This window comes from Pleurodeles waltl, chromosome 5, assembly GCF_031143425.1.
Source record: "Pleurodeles waltl isolate 20211129_DDA chromosome 5, aPleWal1.hap1.20221129, whole genome shotgun sequence".
In the NCBI taxonomy this organism is placed as follows: domain Eukaryota; kingdom Metazoa; phylum Chordata; class Amphibia; order Caudata; family Salamandridae; genus Pleurodeles; species Pleurodeles waltl.
This window is the reverse complement of record NC_090444.1, coordinates 68,853,947-68,873,825: the sequence shown is the minus strand read 5'-3', so window position 1 is coordinate 68,873,825 and position 19,879 is coordinate 68,853,947. Positions and strand designations below refer to the sequence as shown.

At 44.0% G+C, this 19,879-nt stretch overlaps 1 protein-coding gene across 2 annotated transcripts in view; it reads right to left on the bottom strand.

The window, feature by feature from the left end:
* Positions 1 to 1,572: 1,572 nt before the first annotated feature.
* Positions 1,573 to 19,879, bottom strand: part of DNAJC5G (DnaJ heat shock protein family (Hsp40) member C5 gamma) — a 167,179-nt gene continuing 148,872 nt past the window's right edge. The window contains exons 5-6 of one of the 2 annotated variants that reach the window (XM_069233585.1): positions 18,494 to 18,574; positions 1,573 to 4,307 (exon numbers count right to left, since the gene is read on the bottom strand). In XM_069233585.1, the coding sequence (XP_069089686.1) occupies positions 18,498 to 18,574 (77 nt within the window). In that variant the 3' untranslated portion in view covers positions 1,573 to 4,307; positions 18,494 to 18,497. The remainder of the gene's footprint in view (positions 4,308 to 18,493; positions 18,575 to 19,879) is intronic. The other variant, XM_069233586.1, reaches the window with a different exon arrangement.

Genomic DNA, 19,879 nt, shown 5'->3' with positions numbered 1-19,879 from the left:
GCAATGCAAAATTTGGTATTAAAATAGAAAAAAATATATCATCAAAATTATTGTTATTATAACAATGTTTGCTAAGCATTTCAAGTGAATAATAATGTAGATTTTTTTTTATTTTTTTTTAACATAACAAATTGAACCTTCTCTCTAGACTAGTAACCTCAGCGGATCCAACAGATGGGTGGTAAAAACACTGACTGAATAAATTAAAATCATTTGGACAGTTCACTAATATCCTAACATGACCTGGCGCTGACAAGCGACTGAGTTAAGGCAGAATCTAGTCAGGGACAAGCCAGGGTTAAATGTTTCACAGGAGGGCATGAGAGTAGGCAAAGGGAGGTCCAAAACCTGGCAGCCATGTTAGAAAATAAGATGGTAGGTGGATAAAGGAGGCTGGCGGAAGCAGAACAGAGTATTCTGGTCATAAAATAAGAGGGGATTTGATGCAGAAGAAAGAGCAGACCTGGTTTATGATTGGTGAATTTCTCATTTGACAATACACTGAACAGTCTACACAAATACCCAAGGGTAAAGCAAACTCAATGCTTAAATGTTTACGGTTTTAAAGTACTCAAAAGTAACAGCCGGTATCTGGCAATGTTGACAGTCCTAGCAAGGAAGGCGGTCCGACAACCATCACTGATGGTAGTTGTGGACTGGGCTAGTAGATGGATGGCCACCTTGGCACCGATTTACTGATGTTAGCCTATGTGCCAGGCCACAACACGCAATGTAAATCACTCCTTCCTACAAAGCTACTGAAATATTTCATTAAAGTTAATTTTGTAAACACTTATCCAGCGACTATCGTGACATGGCCTGCAACACGAACAGTCACATGAAGCAAAGAAGTGCACAGGAGGTTCAGGAGTCTACAGCTGCTTTTTGATGTCAAAGTGCATGGACAGCCTGTTGGGGTTTCCAGGGCAATGGCTTGTCAGTATGTCCACCCTTAATGAAAGCTGTAGAGCATTCACAGAGCTTTAGAACCATAACTTCAACAAAAGCAGCTGGACTGGTAAGGACTTCTAGAAAGTTACCTTCTACCTAGCTGTGACAGCGTGAAGGTATAGCCAGAATTCTTGCAAAGAGCATGAAGGTAAATATAGGACGACTCGTCACAGGGGCTACTCCTGAGTCTCAGTGCAACATGGATCACAGAAAGCCTTAGTTGTAAGGAAGAAGCCAGTCTTAGACCCTCTAAAAAAACTCTGCCCAATGCCTCACAACGCGCAAGAGTGATGGAACCTCAGCCTCCGAGATCTTTGTGTTGTAAAGTGGTTTGAGAAGGGGCAGAGGAGAAATGACAGCAAAAGGCTGAGACAAGGGAGAAAATGCTTTAGTTGGCGCTGTCTGAACGAAGATGTTGCAGCTCACACACAAATATGACACTAAGGAAGTACAGATTTTGCGGATACTGCTAGAGTAGAATATAATCAAATGCAACTTATATTTAGGACATCAAAACGTGACAGATGGAATATCACAACCTCTAGTAATTACACCTCTCCTGCTTTCTATTTCAATGATTTCTGCTCTTCGGAGAACAATTAAAAATTAGATATCTAAATGTTTCGCTTGACCGGTTTTACTTAGTAAGTTCACAGTGAGACCCTCAACAGCATTTTTCATGCAGATAACTAGACATAATTAATTGTGCCTATGCCTTGAGCTTCAAAAGTAGCTATGCGCTATTTGAATAAAAAAAGATTCCTCTTTGATACACAATATTACCTTGGTGGTCCATACAATCAATGCACTGTTTCTATGAAGATGCTCCCTGTCTTTAAACGACGTAAAGTTCTGATAAACTAAATTAAAAGTTCAAAGTGTCGTAATTCCAACAAAAAGGTTTGTTTCCCTCAAGACAACCTCCAAGAAATTAAATATTATATAACTCTGGGCTGGGAAAGCATAGTCATCATCCAAGAATAACTATAGAGATGCTGATGGAACCTCCTCCTAGATAGCACTTTTTGGGGGGCAACAGCCAAGTAAAACTTCAAGTAGCAGCAAATATTGAAACCGCTTGAAAGAGACGCTCATCAGAAGAGTCTTGGACAAATGACAGTAAGTTATGGGTCTTCCAAATGTATGCCAGCGAGGATAACCCAGCTCTGTTGCAACTAATAAAACCAGACAACAGAAGCTTCTGCCATGAAAACATAAAACTGGGGCCAGTTCCTCCTTCTCTTATTGCTTCTATTTGTAAGTCTCATCAGTGTGTGCTCCTGCCTAATGCACACTGCCGAAGAAGGGGGAGGAGGAAACAGGCACTGAGAGGACAATGAAGACATGACAGGGCTTCTGTTCAACATAAGGAATGGGCCAGCCATTTACGTGTCCTTCAGCTCAGTCTGCTGGGTGGAATGTCCTTAACTAGATGTGTGCGAATATTCCCCCCATGTACTCATTGGTGAGAGAGAATGAACGCGGTTTGAGGGACTCCACCTCCAGGTCAGCTGGCAAATTCGTGATTTTACGGTGCCCCGTGGTTCATTCACATTACACCAGTCTGTCCCAAACCTAAGACTTACAAAATGTTATAAACTCCCATTTGTTACTACCGTGATCTATAATGCATGTGCAAGTAGATTTATAATACATGAAGGTTTATTGGACATCAAAAAGGGTGTGCTGTCTCTTTCCTGTCAGGTTACTTAACTTTAATGTTAATTGCTCACAGTGCACAATCTGGCATGAAGTCAAGTACAGCAGAGCCGTTCACTGCAGTGTGAGCTACAACACCCACAGTGCTCATGCAGACACCTCTCGGGATATACAGCACACACAAATAACAGGCGGTAGAAACCCGCACCAAGGGGGCCTCTGCATCGACGTAGGGAGGCAAGAGAACTAGAAAAATATTTTAAAATGCTCCATTTCCATGTGCACAAAAACAAGCTAAGCTTTTAAAGAAAATTGCTTTTCCAATCCTATTTACTACTCACACCATCTTAAGATGGAGGCTAGCAAATCAAGTCAGCTACTTACTTCTCCAAGTCAAACAAGTAACACCAGTCTTTGGGCCACATGCCAAAGAGGTTAAGGCCTTGACCTGCAAACATATGCTGGGGAAGTTCTGCAAAAAGTGGTTACTGTTGTGGGAATGGCCCTCAGACGCTGGCTACATTAATTCAATTTCTAGTTTCTAAGATGTTTTCAAATTTACAGCAGTGTGGTTTATAGATAAATAATATCCTTGCTCTCCTAAACATTAGAATAATTCACATTAGGTGCCCAGGCATTAACAGCTGAATAAGCCACGTAGAGAGCTGCCCCCAGGTCCCTGCAACTTCGCCACTCTCACGTACGTGCAGGTCAAGGGGGGGGAAGGTGTTCAGTGCTAATGCTGGTTGACTGTCTAGTCCCTTACTAGGTAACACACTTACTGTTCAGAAGCAGGACAGCAAGGGTCCACACATAAAAACAAAGCTGGCAAAACAGGAAAATGGGCACGTTCTCTTTAACAAGGGGAGCAGTGAAGACACTAAAGGAAAGAAGAAGGTGAGGGAGAACCACTTCCAGGAGGCTAGTCCAGTAAAGGGTCCTGCTACGGATGCTGTCCACACTTGTGTGCAAAGCTGCAAGGATAATCCACACTTCTCCGCCCTCAACCCTGGAGAGCAGGCGTACAGCCCGCCCAGACAGAATTCAAGCAGAGCCCTATGACCCTGTAAGGGGAGAAGAACATTGCATGTCTACCTGCAAGGGTCCATCTTTAAAAACATGGTGATGGCTGGCAAAAAGCACAAACCAATTGCATGAGTGACAGTTGTTGGTCCCACAAGACTAATCAAGCATGGAAGAATGTGGTGCAGTTCGCCTTCTGGTGTAATCCCCAGCCTTCTAGAAAGGCATCCACTAAACAGGCCGCCTCTTAAGGAGGGGGCATTCCTATAGCTACTTGGGGTTTGGCATAATTCGAGAGAACGTGATGTGAAAAGAATAAAACTATGTATTGTGCATCTTCTCGTTCCATTCTGTGAGAAGAGATGCTGCCACAGCTGAGCACAGCGTGAGAAATGGCGAGAGAGTCCAGGTGAGATGCACAGGCGAGGCGCGACTGCAGCAGTCAGAGTGCTATCTGCTTCCTCCTCCTACTTGAGGAGATGCAAGGCCACAGGTGAGCTGAACAGTTCCAAGTGGGAATGGTGCTGATGACTGGTCCAGTGGCGAAATCCGGTGGGATTAGTGGGTCTCAGTCACCCCTCATGATTTGGCCTCAACGATGGCCTTCTATTCAAAGGAGAGGGGAGTCTGTTCTGTTGCAGGCTGTGGCTGATCTAAAACAGGATCATCGAAACCTACAAAGAGAAAGAACAATTATGTTAAGTTACCAGGATCAGATCAAAGCTGCAGTGAGTCCACCATGAAAAAAGGAAGGGACACTGAAGGAACATCACCTCGGAAGCCCTTCTACAGTGCAGAATAATCACCATGCATCTACTCTTCCTCTGATGCACATCATGTTAGAAGCTTAGCGCGAGTGAGCCGGAAATGCACCATGTGGGATTATGAACCGACAGACCAACTTCAAGGACTGTGGCGCAGTTTTTAAGAACAAATTATGGGGCACTGACAAATGGCAATTGAATAATACTGTATCAAAAGATACACAAATACCAGATTTTACCCACATATTTTCTTTATGAGGGAGGGCAATCCAGAAGCCCCCTTTTTTGCTTCTACTTACTTTTATCCATTTCTTTCCATGCCTACACCATACTCTTCTGACATACAAGGCCAGGGAACTCTTATTCTGTACTAGGCAGTTTTCCCCTAGTCTCTTTTCTATCTCCAGTGCCCAAAATAGAAAAGGGACTAACTCTGCCATCAATGTAAGGGAAAATGTTTTTAATCTTGTCAGCAGTGTGTGCTCCTACACTCTGGCAGCATTCTGTTCGACTGGCACTGTTGTCTGACATGGGCTTGGTTTTGTTTTTTGCATGTGCCAATTTTGTTCTCTTATTAGTAGAATTTTCTGCCTTAAACTGTTTTGCCATGTACACCTCTCATCAACCGCATTCAAGTGTTTGATTCTAGTTTTGAGAAGTAGCAAATGCCTTTCCAAACATCTCCCCTGAATTGCTTTTTACATTGTGCTTCATATTGTACCGTTGTATTACACCCTATTAAATAGCTAGCGATGGAAAAGCACTTTATATGATATATCAAATGTTTAGACAAGTGACCAGATTGGAGTAGGATAACTAGTACCAGATGAAAAATGTAATATTCACTACATTGTTGATAGAAAGATTTGACCTCCGTTTCAGGTGTTTTTATCCTCCTTAGCGTCACTTGAATCTACTTCATAGTTCTGCATTACCTAAACTGAGGTCTCGCTAGCGTTTCTCCACGTGCATGTCTGGTACCTTCTCCTTGTTGAGGGCCAGCAATGTTTCCACCAGCTCCTATGAGTTTGCTGGTTAGTTCCTCATGTTTGGAGGTCTCCATCGTGCTTCAAGCATTCTCCCGTCAGCTCCACCCACTTCCTGTATTTTTTTTTTTTATCGCCCGTGTCACATAAGGGGATGGCATCCTGGCCCCCCTAATTAATGATCCAACGTATTCCCTTTTGTGGTGCCTGTGTGGTACTCTGACGTCTTGCTCTCGAGTCCTCCTTCCTTAGTAAATTTTTCCCTTTATTCATTGAAGACTCCCTTGTTAACTTTGACCACGTGACCCTCCAACCCCAAAGGTTTCTCCTGGATCCTACTGCCCCCTTGCCCAGTCCCTTTTCCTGTACTGCTTAGGGGCTCCCTCCTTACACAGTCCTTTCCTGAAGCTCCATGTGGGCTCCCTCTATCCCTCGCCTTGCTCCCTCGGGGCCTTGAGAGCCCTCGTGCGTCCGTCCCACAGTGTCTCTTCCCCAGTGTTGCTAGAGTGCCAAAGGAGGAAGGTTACCCAGTACACCAGATAGGAAGGGGGGCCAAAAGCAATATATTGCAATACAGTGGTGCACTATGGAGTCGTTCGATTTGCATGTCAGTGGTTGTCAGTTAAATTAATACCCAATGTAAAACATGATTAAATCCTGCCAACCATGTATGGTCAAAAAACTGAGAAGTATGTGCCAGTTTCATGTTGCGGATTTCTAGAGATCTTGATTTATTCCAGAAGCTGGTCTCTTCATCGACAAAACCATACTGATGGCTCACGTGCATGCAACTCTGAATCAGCGCCACAGAGTATTTCTCCGTTTTCCTCATGGACATGGGTATACTGAACAAAAGTACAGCAATTCTCGTGCAAGTAGTATATGATAAGGTAACAAAGAATGTGTAACTGATAAAATACATGTACTTCTCCCTGGCATAACCCTGTGGAACAGAGGCGTAACGGAGGAACTTGTACATCATGGAAGTGCATCGAGAGGACAACCATGATGGCGCTGGCATTGGCCGGCAGCAGTGACACTGCCGGGGGCCTCTCGTCAGGCTGTCCTCACCACAGGATGACTAGAAGCATGTCAGTATGCACCAGGCACGTTTTGTTCGGAGACTCCAGAGAGGATAGTCTACTAGTGCGGCTTCCTAGATTTCATGAGCTTACCGGAGGCTCATTAATGAGCACTGGCTATAGTGGAGGGTCAGAGTCTGCCAACAGTGCACAGAAGCCCACGTCTCACTTAACAGTCTCAAGGATATTCATGCACACCCAGAACTACAACTTGGTTGTGTACAACTCATTATGCTAACCGGTTTTTGAGCGGATTTAAGAGTCTATCAAGCAGAGCCTCTTAAAATGGAAAAAAAAACATGGTTTAAGAAGCTAGAAAGTCATCTGCCCGCGATGGTACGGCTGGGGTAGTCAGGAAGGAAGCGGACAGCAACCTCGACGGGTACAGGAGGTTGCGAGCCTCAAGGACTAGTAACTCCTTCCGAAACATTCGGAGAAAAACAATTTGGGGCCTGCTGCTGAAATGGTTTCACTAGGACTTGGGGAACACGATAGGGAGGGAGAGGGACCATCATCAATGGCATCTAAGGTATCCGGATCCCATACCCCAGCAGCACTAACACTTTCATCCTCTGGGCCCTTACACTGCGAGCACCAAGCTAGTATCTCTAAATTGTAGCAGGCAATCACCATAGGTCACTAGCCTGCAATGCATACCCACCTATTTCAGATGGTGAACCGCTGCCTCTTGTTGGAATCCAACACCCCGATCCAATCAATTACCCTCTGTACCAAGAAATGAAAATGTCACTTACCCAGTGTACATCTGTTCGTGGCATTAGTCGCTGCAGATTCACATGTTGTGCATAGCCCGCCATCTGGTGTTGGGTCGGAGTGTTACAAGTTGTTTTTCTTCGAAGAAGTCTTTCGAGTCACGAGACCGAGGGACTCCTCCTCCTTTGCTTCCATTGCGCATGGGCGTCGACTCCATCTTCGATTGTTTTCCCCGCAGAGGGTGAGGTAGGAGTTGTGTGTGTTAGTAATAGTGCCCATGCAATGGAGTGAATAAGTATGTACTAGTTAAGGTTTAAGTAATATATTTACAAAATGTACAAAGTTGAAGATAACTTCCAAACGGCTACAGGCTCCCGGGGAGGCGGGTGGGCACATGTGAATCTGCAGCGACCAATGCCACGAACAGATGTACACTGGGTAAGTGACATTTTCCGTTCGATGGCATGTGTAGCTGCAGATACACATGCTGTGCATAGACTAGTAAGCAGTTATCTCCCCAAAAACGGTGGCTCAGCCTGTAGGAGTGGAAGTAGTCTGAAATAGAGTTCTTAGTACTGCTTGACCTACTGTGGCTTGTTGTGCAGATAGCACGTCTACACAGTAGTGCTTAGTAAATGTGTGAGGCGTAGACCATGTGGCTGCCTTATATATCTCGTGCATTGGAATATTCCCTAGGAAGGCCATGCTAGCGCCTTTCTTTCGGGTTGAGTGTGCCCTTGGTGTAATGGGCATCTCACTTTTGGCTTTAAGGTAGCAGATTTGGATGCATTTAACTATCCATCTGGCTATACCCTGTTTTGATATTGGGTTTCCTGTATGAGGTTTTTGGAATGCAATAAACAGTTGTTTTGTTTTTCTGATTTGTTTTGTTCTGTCAATGTAGTACATTAGTGCTCTTCTGATGTCTAATGTATGTAGTGCCCTTTCAGCTACCGAGTCTGGCTGTGGGAAGAACACTGGTAGTTCTACCGTTTGATTTAAGTGGAACAGTGAAATAACCTTTGGTAGAAATTTTGGATTGGTTCTTAGGACTACCTTATTTTTGTGTATTTGGATATAAGGTTCTTGTATTGTAAACGCCTGAATTTCACTTACTCTTCTTAGAGATGTGATGGCGATGAGAAATGCAACTTTCCAGGTTAGGAATTGTATTTCGCAAGAATGCATGGGTTCAAAAGGTGGACCCATGAGTCTCGTTAAGACGATGTTGAGGTTCCATGAAGGAACGGGTGGTGTCCTTGGTGGTATAATTCTTTTGAGGCCTTCCATAAATGCTTTAATGACAGGTATCCTAAATAGTGAAGTTGAATGGGTAATCTGCAGGTATGCAGATATTGCTGCGAGGTGTATTTTAATGGAAGAGAAGGCCAGGTTTGATTTTTGTAAGTGTAGTAAGTAACCCACTACATCCTTTGGAGATGCGTGTAATGGTTGAATTTGATTATTATGGCAGTAGCAAACAAACCTTTTCCATTTGCTTGCATAGCAGTGTCTAGTGGATGGTCTTCTAGCTTGCTTTATGACTTCCATACATTCTTGGGTGAGGTTTAAGTGTCCGAATTCTAGGATTTCAGGAGCCAGATTGCTAGATTCAGTGATGCTGGGTTTGGATGCCTGATCTGTTGTTTGTGTTGTGTTAGCAGATCTGGCCTGTTGGGTAACTTGACGTGGGGTACTACTGATAGGTCTAGCAGTGTTGTGTACCATGGTTGCCTCGCCCATGTTGGTGCTATCAGTATGAGTTTGATTTGACTCAATTTGTTTACTAGATATGGAAGGAGAGGGAGAGGGGGAAAAGCGTACGCAAATATCCCTGACCAGTTCATCCATAGGGCATTGCCTTGGGACTGCCTGTGTGGGTATCTGGATGCGAAGTTTTGGCATTTTGCGTTCTCCTTTGTTGCAAATAAGTCTATTTGAGGTGTTCCCCAAATTTTGAAGTAAGTGTTTAGAATTTGGGGGTGAATTTCCCATTCGTGGACCTGTTGGTGATCGAGAGAGATTGTCTGCAAGTTGATTCTGGATCCCTGGAATAAACTGCTATTAGGCGAATGTGGTTGTGAATTGCCCATTGCCATATTTTTTGTGCCAGGAGGCACAGCTGTGTCGAGTGTGTCCCCCCCCCTGTTTGTTTAGATAATACATTGTTGTCATGTTGTCTGTTTTGACAAGAATGTACTTGTGGGTTATGATGGGTTGGAATGCTTTTAACGCTAGGAAAACTGCTAGCAGTTCGAGGTGATTTATATGCAGCTTTGTTTGATGTACGTCCCATTGTCCTTGGATGCTGTGTTGATTGAGGTGTGCTCCCCACCCTGTCATGGAAGCATCTGTTATCACGTATTGTGGCACTGGGTCTTGGAAAGGCCGCCCTTTGTTTAAATTTATACTGTTCCACCATAGAAGCGAGATGTATGTTTGGCGGTCTATCAACACCAGATCTAGAAGGTGACCCTGTGCTTGTGACCATTGTGATGCTAGGCACTGTTGTAAGGGCCTCATGTGCAGTCTTGCATTCGGGACAATGGCTATGCATGAGGACATCATGCCTAGGAGTTGTAATACCGTCTTTGCCTGTATTTTTTGTGTTGGATACATGGTTTGTATAACTTTTTGGAAATTTTGAACCCTTTGTGTGGAGTGGCTATTCCCCTTGTTGTGTCTATTGTTGCTCCTAGGTATTGCTGTACTTTGCACGGCAGAATGCGTGATTTTGCATAGTTGACGGAGAAACCAAGTTTGTAGAGGGTTTATATGACCTGATCTGTGTGGTGTGAACACTTTGTCAGTGAGTTGGTCTTGATTAGCCAATCGTCTAGATACGGGAATACGTGTATTTGCTGCCTTCTGATGTGTGCAGCTACTACTGCTAGGCATTTTGTAAAGACTCTTGGTGCGGTTGTTATACCGAACGGCAATACTTTGAATTGGTAATGTATTCCTTTGAATACGAACCTTAGGTATTTCCTGTGCGAGGGATGTACCGGTATGTGGAAATATGCGTCTTTGAGATCTAAGGTTGTCATGTAGTCTTGTTGCTTTAGCAATGGTAACACTTCTTGTAGCGTGACCATGTGAAAGTGTTCTGATTTGATGTAGGTGTTTAGTGTTCTGAGATCTAGGATTGGTCTCAGTGTTTTGTCCTTTTTTGGTATTAGAAAGTACAGTGAGTAAACTCCTGTGTTTATTTGTGTACCTGGTACCAGTTCTATTGCGTTCTTTTGCAGTAATGCTTGAACTTCTATTTCCAGAAGGTCTGAATGCTGTTTTGATATATTCTGTGTTTTTGGTGGTATATTTGGAGGGATTTGGAGAAATTCTATGCAATAACCATGTTGGATAATTGCTAAGACCCAAGTGTCTGTTGTTATTTCCTCCCAAGATTGGTAATACTGACTTATTCTTCCCCCCACTGGTATTGTGTGGAGGGGATGAGTGACCTGTGAGTCACTGTTTGGTTGCAGGTGTTTTTGGGCTTTGAAATTTTCCCCTGTTTCTAGGGAATTGTCCTCCTCTGTACTGGCCCCGAAAGCCTCCCCTTTGGTACTGTCCCTGGTAGGTAGACGGTGTTGAATGTGAGGTACTGGCTTGTGTGGCCTGACCCCGAAACCCCCCTCTGAAGGTTGTTTTGCGGAAGGTGCCGAAAGTGCCTCTGCCCTGCGGGGAATAGAGTGCGCCCATGGCCTTGGCAGTGTCAGTGTCCTTTTTTAGCTTCTCAATTGCCGTGTCCACTTCAGGTCCGAACAATTGCTGCTCATTGAATGGCATATTGAGCACCGCTTGCTGTATCTCCGGTTTAAAGCCAGATGTTCGTAACCACGCGTGCCTTCTTATGGTTACTGCTGTGTTAATTGTTCTTGCAGCTGTGTCAGCTGCATCCATAGAGGAGCGTATTTGGTTATTGGAGATGTTGTGACCCTCTACAACCACCTGTTTCAACCTTTTTGGTAAATCCTTGGGTAGATGCTCGATGAGGTGCTGCATCTCGTCCCAATGGGCTCTATCATATCGCGCTAGGAGCGCTTGAGAGTTAGCGATGCGCCACTGGTTTGAAGCTTGTACTGCAACCCTTTTTCCGGCTGCGTCGAACTTGCGGCTTTCTTTATCCGGAGGTGGTGCATCGCCTGACGTGTGAGAGTTGGCTCTCTTGCGAGCTGCCCCTACTACAACCGAATCTGGTGGGAGTTGTGAGGTGATGAAAGCAGGGTCTGTGGGGGGTGCTTTGTATTTCTTTTCCACCCTTGGTGTTATTGCTCTACTCTTGACAGGCTCTTTGAAGATTTGCTTTGCGTGCCTTAGCATTCCTGGGAGCATAGGCAGGCTCTGGTAGGTGCTATGAGTGGAGGAGAGGGTGTTGAAAAGGAAGTCATCCTCGACAGGTTCCGAGTGTAGCGACACGTTATGGAACTCTGCTGCCCTAGCTACCACCTGTGAATACGCTGTGCTGTCCTCTGGTGGTGAGGGCTTGGTAGGATACGCCTCCGGACTGTTGTCTGACACTGGGGCGTCGTATAGGTCCCAAGCGTCCTGGTCATCTTGGCTCATGGTGGTGTGAGCCGGTGAGTGTGACGGAGTCTGTGCAGGTGATATGTAAGTTACAGGTGGAGGAGAGGGTGGCGGAGTTACCTTCTTCACCACTTTTGTTTGTGGTGCTTGTTCCTGTATTTGGAACTCAAGTCTTCTTTTTCTCCTAATAGGGGGAAGGGTGCTGATCTTCCCTGTTCCACTCTGTATAAAGATCCGCTTTTGAGTGTGGTCTACTTCAGTGGACTGTAACTCTTCCTCGAATCTATGTTTGCGCAATTGAGAGGACAGTGATTGCTCCTCTGAATATGAGCTGGTTGTTGGCTCGGTTGCCGGTCGTTTCGGCACCGAAACTATGTCCTTACTCGTTTTCGGCTCCGAGGCAACTTTTCTCTTTTTTGGAGTCGAAACTTCTCGGCGTCGATCCTCCTCGGTGCCGCTGTCTCTGCGTCGAGCAGCTTTGGCTCCGATGTCTCGGAGTCGATCTTTGTCGGCAGCACTTTCTCGGTCCCGAGATTGCTGCGTGCCTGTGTCTCGACCCGAGTCGGACGATCTCGGCACTAGTTCGGCCTTTTTCAGTGCCGATGGACGGTCACCGACTTTATGGGTTGAGCCATGGCCTGTTGGCAGTGGCGTCCCCTGGGCCTTGTCTGTTTTCTTGTGTGCTGGCTTCGACGTCTTACTCACTGTTTCGTGGACGTCGAATTCCTCCGAGTCCGATTCATGGATAGAGAAGGCTTCCTCTTCTTCTCCTTGTTCCTCGAACTCTCGGTGTCCTGTCGGCGTGGACGCCATCTGTAATCTTCTGGCTCGCCGGTCAGGGAGCGTTTTTCGGGATCGAAACGCACGACAGGCCTCACAAGTTTCTTCCTTGTGCTCGGGCGACAGGCACAGGTTACAGACCAAATGTTGGTCTGTATATGGGTATTTGTTGTGGCATTTAGGGCAGAATCGGAACGGGGTCCGTTCCATCAGCCTCGATGTTACACATGGTCGGGCCGACCAGGCCCCGACGGGGGATCGAAATTACCCCGAAGGGCTACCGGAGCTCTTCACGATTTGATTCGGTGTCGATCCTATCTAATCCGATCCCGAACGCAACAATACCGACGTAATTTTCCGAATTTCTAACTATCTTTCCGTTCCGAACCCGGACCGAAAAGGAACACGTCCGAACCCGATGGCGGAAAGAAAACAATCGAAGATGGAGTCGACGCCCATGCGCAATGGAAGCAAAGGAGGAGGAGTCCCTCGGTCTCGTGACTCGAAAGACTTCTTCGAAGAAAAACAACTTGTAACACTCCGACCCAACACCAGATGGCGGGCTATGCACAACATGTGTATCTGCAGCTACACATGCCATCGAACTCTAATTTCCAGACACGGTTTTTAAAGGAAGCGTTCGTACTTCCATCATAGTCCTCTCTTGGCAGAGGCCATCTTAAGGGAATGTTCTGCTTGAAACAGTCTCACATGTCTGCATCATCCCTGTACCACCCAACCAACTAGTTTTTGCTCCCACCTCCAACCCCCAGGTTTGTAGTAATTCCAACCCAGAAGCTACACATAAGGGCACAACCAGTAATTCAAAACATAAGATCCAACCCAAAGGATGTGAAGAGTCCAACAAAGAAATAATACATGAGAAAGAAGCGATTCAAGATAGAGGCACACAGGTGTTGACAAAGAGCTCACAAAGCCCCCAAAAAAAGAATACATCGGCAGCTTGAAGACAGAGTAAAGAACATGTGGGGACGGAGGTGGGGTCAATTTAAAGCAGAGGAAGGCAAAGAAAAAAAAGCACATTAGACAACATCCTCTTACACAAACCCACATCCAAAGGAACAGACGCATTAAAGGGAATGGCCATTCTGACAAATGCACTACAAAGTATGACCCAACATACTAATTGATTCATCGTTTATCACCAACCTTCGGGGGTTCTATCCCTATGAAACAATCCCAACCCATGTGAACCTCAATACCTACTGAATCCAGAACCTTGTTATCTTGGATCCACCTGCCATAAAGAGGGCATTGCCTCAATTGTCGCAGCATGAAGTTTACCCGGGTGAACACAACTCTGGTACGGAAACTAATCTAGAATAAAATCTGAGGGCTTTGACCACAGTCCCTAAGTAATCCAGAGGTTCTGCACTCGCAGCCTGAGGGATACCATGCAAAGGTGAACCAGCCAGGAAAGCGTGCCAAACTCTACACTGCCACACAGAGACAGAACACACACAAAAACACAGCCAACTATGATCTGCATAGACTGAGGCCTGCCACAGAAAGAGACCACAAACAGGAGTGAGGCAAACTCCAGGCTCCACAGAATGAGGTGTGCCACACAAAGGAAGACCACACGAGGAAGGACAGCACACTCTGGACTCCACAGGCGGAGCCCTGCCACTCAAAAGTGACCCACTCAAGCAATACAGACAAACTCTGCACTTCACAGCGTGAATGGTACCACAAAATGAAGTAAGGAAAACTCCACACTACCACTCAAAAGTGAACCACACAAGCAATACAGACAAACTCTGCACTCAAAGGCCTTGGTGGTACCATAGACTGAGGCCTGGCATACAAAGATGAAACACAGGGAATCATGGCAAACTCTGGAATGCTCTTAATGAGGGGGATCCTCACAAAGGTGTACCACACAAGCAATACAGCAAATTCTGCAATCCACAGCTTGAGTGGTATTTCACAAAGTATCAAAACTGCACTCCACTGCCTGAGCCTACCACACAAAGGTGTACCACACGAAGAAGTACAGCAACATATGTGATTCACGTTCTGAGGCAGGGCAGTGCTTATTTCACACACCACTTTGGAATACCACCCGAAGAATAAGGTAAACAGAGCTCCAAAGACTAAGGTTTGCCACACAAACATTCCACACCACAGATGGAGGCCTATCATACAAAGGTGCAATACCATCAGAGGTTACACAACCTTGCATAAGAATAACTAGTCTGCATAATTTCCATAGCCCTATCCGGAAGGCCTGAGAAATAAAAGATAAGTCCTACCACCTCTGACTGCGAGGGGGAAAGTTACAACTAGAGAGCAAGGGAAAAAGGCACCAGAGGGCTTGTCATGCTCAATTCACACATGAATGCATTCATAAGCTACTAGACCCTCATACGCATAGAGGGCCTGAACAGCATGGAAAACCTTTCCCAAAGAAAATAAGGAAAAAAACAATGCAAACAAGAGAAAAGCTTTGCACATTGACCAAAAAATAACACGACCAAGAGATGCACTCAGCGGCGAAAAGGCCAGAGAATGATCAATTCTTTGAAGCAAGCAGACAAACCTGTGTTAGGTGGCTTTGTTCAAGAAGAAGGTACAGAGGTAATACCGTCAAGTTGAAAGAAGCAGGGGTGTGCAACAGATCTTAGGCAGAGGCGAAATTGCAGCTCAAATGCATCTGTTCAGTATTCCAGACAGAAAGGGATGACATCTGTGACAGATGGGCTGCTAAGAGCAAATTGAAGAAAGGTTCAAGCAGACAGTTTGCAAAAATACAAATCCACACCTGTTGGGATTGTCACAAGTCTTTGTGGCCTGGCCTCACCACCATCAGCTCAACTTAACCTTAGTGAGAGAGAGTCACTGCACTAGAGGAAAAGCGAATCTAACCTTGCTTCATAACAGACACTGGCAAAGGCAACAGGTCAGGCCTTTTGTTTTAAACTATGCTTGTTTTAGGTTTTGTAAAACTATTGATGGCAAAGCCGGGTGGCCCTTGTCAATGTTAAAAAAAATTAATAATAAAGCTAAAAAAAAACAAAAATGTACATTTTATGCAAACAGCACATTTTGCCCAAGTACTCCCAGGCACTAAAAGGAGCTATGTTACTTGTGGATATGCTTCTTGTGAAAGGGTGGAATGCCTTCACTCAAAGTGAAGATAACCAGTGGCTGAAGTGGGCTGACCCATGAGTGGAAGACAAATGTGAATCACACAACAGCAGGCCAATGGGGGAAGAAGGGTAATTGAAAGACCCTAAAAGAATGCATGTTTTAGATATAATTTTAATAAAATGAAAGGCGTTGGCTAACTCCAGACCGAAAAAAGGAAGCACACACTTGGCTGAATTTAAAGAACAGTCTGTTAACGTAGGGCCAGTGGGTTACAGCATCCACTGTGTGGTTTCACTTCAATGATGTAATATCAGAAACATCTAAGAACATTTGGACTTGGTGACCAGAGAATCAAAGGATCTATGGGATCTTCAACAAGGTCTACGTCCTCTTCTACAATGATAATGTGTACACAGCCTTAGGACAGACACTACTGCTCTGGCTGTATGAATAGTGAGTCCACACATTCACTTTCAGAAGGCAACAAGCAGCCTCCCACATGATCAGCCATGTCAGCTTTGGTGGGGTGTGGGCAGACAAAAACAATCACCTACATGTATGTGGTTTTGAATTCAGAGACTGGAACAAGCATTTACCGGGACCGCTCCTTCACTGAAGAACAGTTTCAACCCACTTTATGCAGAGCTAACGTGTCAAGATTTAACCAGTTTAGCTTTGTTGGGAACACTATGATAAAGCAAATTCCAACTTTTAGCTGAAACGAATGAGTGTGGCGCACAGGATATCACCAGCACAGGCCTTATGCACTGCCCCACCAATGTTCTCAAAGTATTACAAGAAGCAAAAGGTGAAGCATTAAATATATACTAAAGTGTAGTGGGGAAATAAGCTTGAAATCCACAATCAATATATGAACCACAAGTGCTCACAAATTAGTTCAACTGTTCACTTGTATTGTCAATATTGCTAGATGAACATTGATAGTAAAACAAAATATTACAGATCCAATTACATTTCTTTAAATGACATCATAGGACATGCTCATCATAGACATATCATGAAGTGCATATAACTCCATTAGATGATTTTCAATGATAATATTGTGTTGATGCTTTGTTTGTAACGTAGTAGATCAATCCTGCAAAAAAAGTGGATGCCAACACGTGTCGTGGTTTATACTGCCGCTTCTCCGGGGCTGTAGGGAATACAGTAATGCTTCTATTTCATTTTACAGCAGAACAGCTAGTAAAACTAAAACAATTTTACATAGAATCATATTACCCTAACACCAGTCATCTTAAAATAGAAGCAATTACAAAAATACACTCTTTCAATAACACTGGGCAAATTGTTAATTGAAAGGTACAAACTCAATATCCATCAAAAACCGTGGACGGTTAGGACACTATTTTAAATTGCAGTAAGACCTTGGACGGGTTATTAAAATAAGAAAATAAATGTTCTTTTAATGTTTCAGCTAAATGTGATGTAGTCTCGATGTGGGAACTGATATTATGTTATAGAATTATTCTAAGAGGTCGGATGGAAGCATGAGAAATGGTGGATGGAGCAACCGGCGATAAAAGGGTACTCCTTTGTGAAGTTTTGCCATGGAGAAAGAGAAATTGATAAGGGATGTGACACCTTTTAGTTTTGAATAGTTATGTTCTTGATTTCTCAGTTAAAGATCTCATATAGACAAAAACATGTAAACACTTGACCAAAGTGTTTGAACAGAATCTCATCTACCCGTTTCCTCCTTCCACTTCAGGTTTGTCTTTCACACACGTTATTTTTCTGTTGACCTACTACCCTCGATTCTTTCTTTTTTTAACCCAAGCCTCTTTAACCATCAATAGGACTTGACCAGTTAATGCCTATTTTTCATGTCTCAATTTTTGATGGATATTGATTTTGTATCTTTTAACTGAAAATTTGCCCAACGCTATTGAAGAAGCATATTTTTGTAATTTCTTGTATTTTAAGACTTCTGGCGTTAGGATGAGATGATCCTACGTAAAATTGTTTTAGTTTTACTACACATGTTCTTCTGTAAAATTAAATACAAGCATTATTGTATTCTCTGCAGCCCTGAAGAAGCAGAAATATAAATTGCGAAACACGTATTTGCATCCATTTTTTCGCAGGATTGACACTACGTGACAAACCATCCACGCTTAACATTATCATTGGAAATCATTTAATGGCGTTATATACATTTCATGATACCTCTATACCTCCATGATGAATATGTCATATGATGTAATTCAAAGAAATATAATTGGATCTGTAATATATTTTGTTTCACTATGAGTGTTCATCTAACAATATTGACAATACAAGTGAACAGTTAAACTCATTTGTGAGTACTTGTGGTTCTTATATTGTGTGTGGATGTCAAGCTTATCTCCCCTCTACCCTTTAGTATATATTTAATGTGTATGTCAGAGGAATAACTGATATTGTAGGTGAGTGTGCAGGGCCATTGTCCTTAGATTATCCAGAATTTAGTGAAAAGGGAGAAACATTAACTATGTCTTACAGAAAGGTAGCTGATAGTTTAATTCTTGCATGTCTGCTCAGGCTGCAACCAAGAAGGCCTTTTACACCAGTCAAGCACAGGTTTTTGGGGGTGGTCTGCAAGCAATTAAAATGATTAAAGAAGCCAAGCAGCATGAGACGCAACTGCAGACGGGAAGAAATGTGAGGTCTTTTACCAGCATATCCTATAAAATATACCATATATGCTAGAAATCACAAGGCAGAAAATTAAAAAGAACCACCATAGCTTGCTCCCACTATCATGCATGTAGTCGGCACATGTGTGGTTGAGCAGCACATGGACTAACCCCTGCGATAGGAGTTAAAAAGAATCATTCATGCATCACACATGCACGCTCATGCCCTGCCGTCCGTGGTCTGGGTTTCTTACAATGTTAGGACCGCTTCTGCATGTCGTCTTTGGGGCGCACGGACGGACTAGGGGCAGGCTGAGCTCTTATTGGTCCGTTACCTAAAGGGGGAAAGAAAGGTGAAATCAGAATAGAGTGAAACACCACAACAACCTGCAGACCTAGAACACCAGAGTGTGAGGGGGAGACCAGAAACACCCCATAGCAGAGCAGGACACAGTTCACCTACCTGTAAAGTTTCCTTCCATATATGGGATCATATTAAACTCTAAAAGCTGTTCTAAAGCATGCAATGTTTTATCAACAAACAGTAAGTTGGTTGCCTAAGTACCCTCCAGCTGTCTCATCTAAACTCTAGACACCATTGCGGATGGTCTCTAATGTAGAGTCAGGAGGGCTGGACAGGTGACAGAGGTACTCTATTTTCAAAAGAAACATACAGAGAATCTAAATAGAACATATTAGAACAGTCCATGGTTATCCTGAGTATCAGAACCTCCTAGCCATCCACCACAACTCTGACGTTAAGAAAAAACAACCCAAGTTAGGGTCACTAGTTCTGAAAAAACTTTGCCTGTTTTCTACTGCTACACCAGATACTGACACTCACTTTCTAGCATAAATTCTATCCATCACAGTCTGAGCAGCATTCTACAATCCACCGAAGACTCGCCTACTAAGCCGGATCCTGGAACTCAAGCACAAGAGCAGGTATAAATGTACAGTATGTACCAGTGTGGTCATATCCCTGTATAAAAATAAATGCATTCAGAAAATGTGTCTATCAAGAGGCAGGAGACCATCCTCTGAAAATACTGCAGGGAGACAGAAACAAACACTTAGAAAAAGTAAAAAAAAAAAAAATACCCATTAGCAGTGAGGAATGAGTTGGAGTGTAACACTACAGTGGTCACAAAACATCTGAACTGGATGCTTTTAGTGGCCTGTAGAAAAGGTGGCGAGATCTCAGTTCAGCACACAGTGGACGGACTGCAGCGTGGGTTACCTTGTACTCTTCTGTGCAAGGTCTATACGTAAAGGGTTTGTTTTTCATCAAAGTGTATCCACACACAGGTTTGCCCAATTTACACATCTGGAAAACAAGAGAACGACCAATGTTCACGTCACAGGCTAAATCAAAAAGGGCCAGTGGAAAGTTGGCTTGCAAACTCCATTGCAGGTCTTGCATTACCTTACTGAACAAGGATACATACCAATGCAGTCTCTGCGCACCATTCTGCTATCTGAAAATTAAGGAAGTAACCAACACCTTTCTCACCATGTAAGCAGTGAAATGAAGGCACAAATGGAAAAGAGAAGGAAATCTGAGAGCACCTTGCAGAAAACTGGTAAAAGAAGAAAGACTGCTATGGGCAGCGGATTGTACAACCCTAATATAATATATA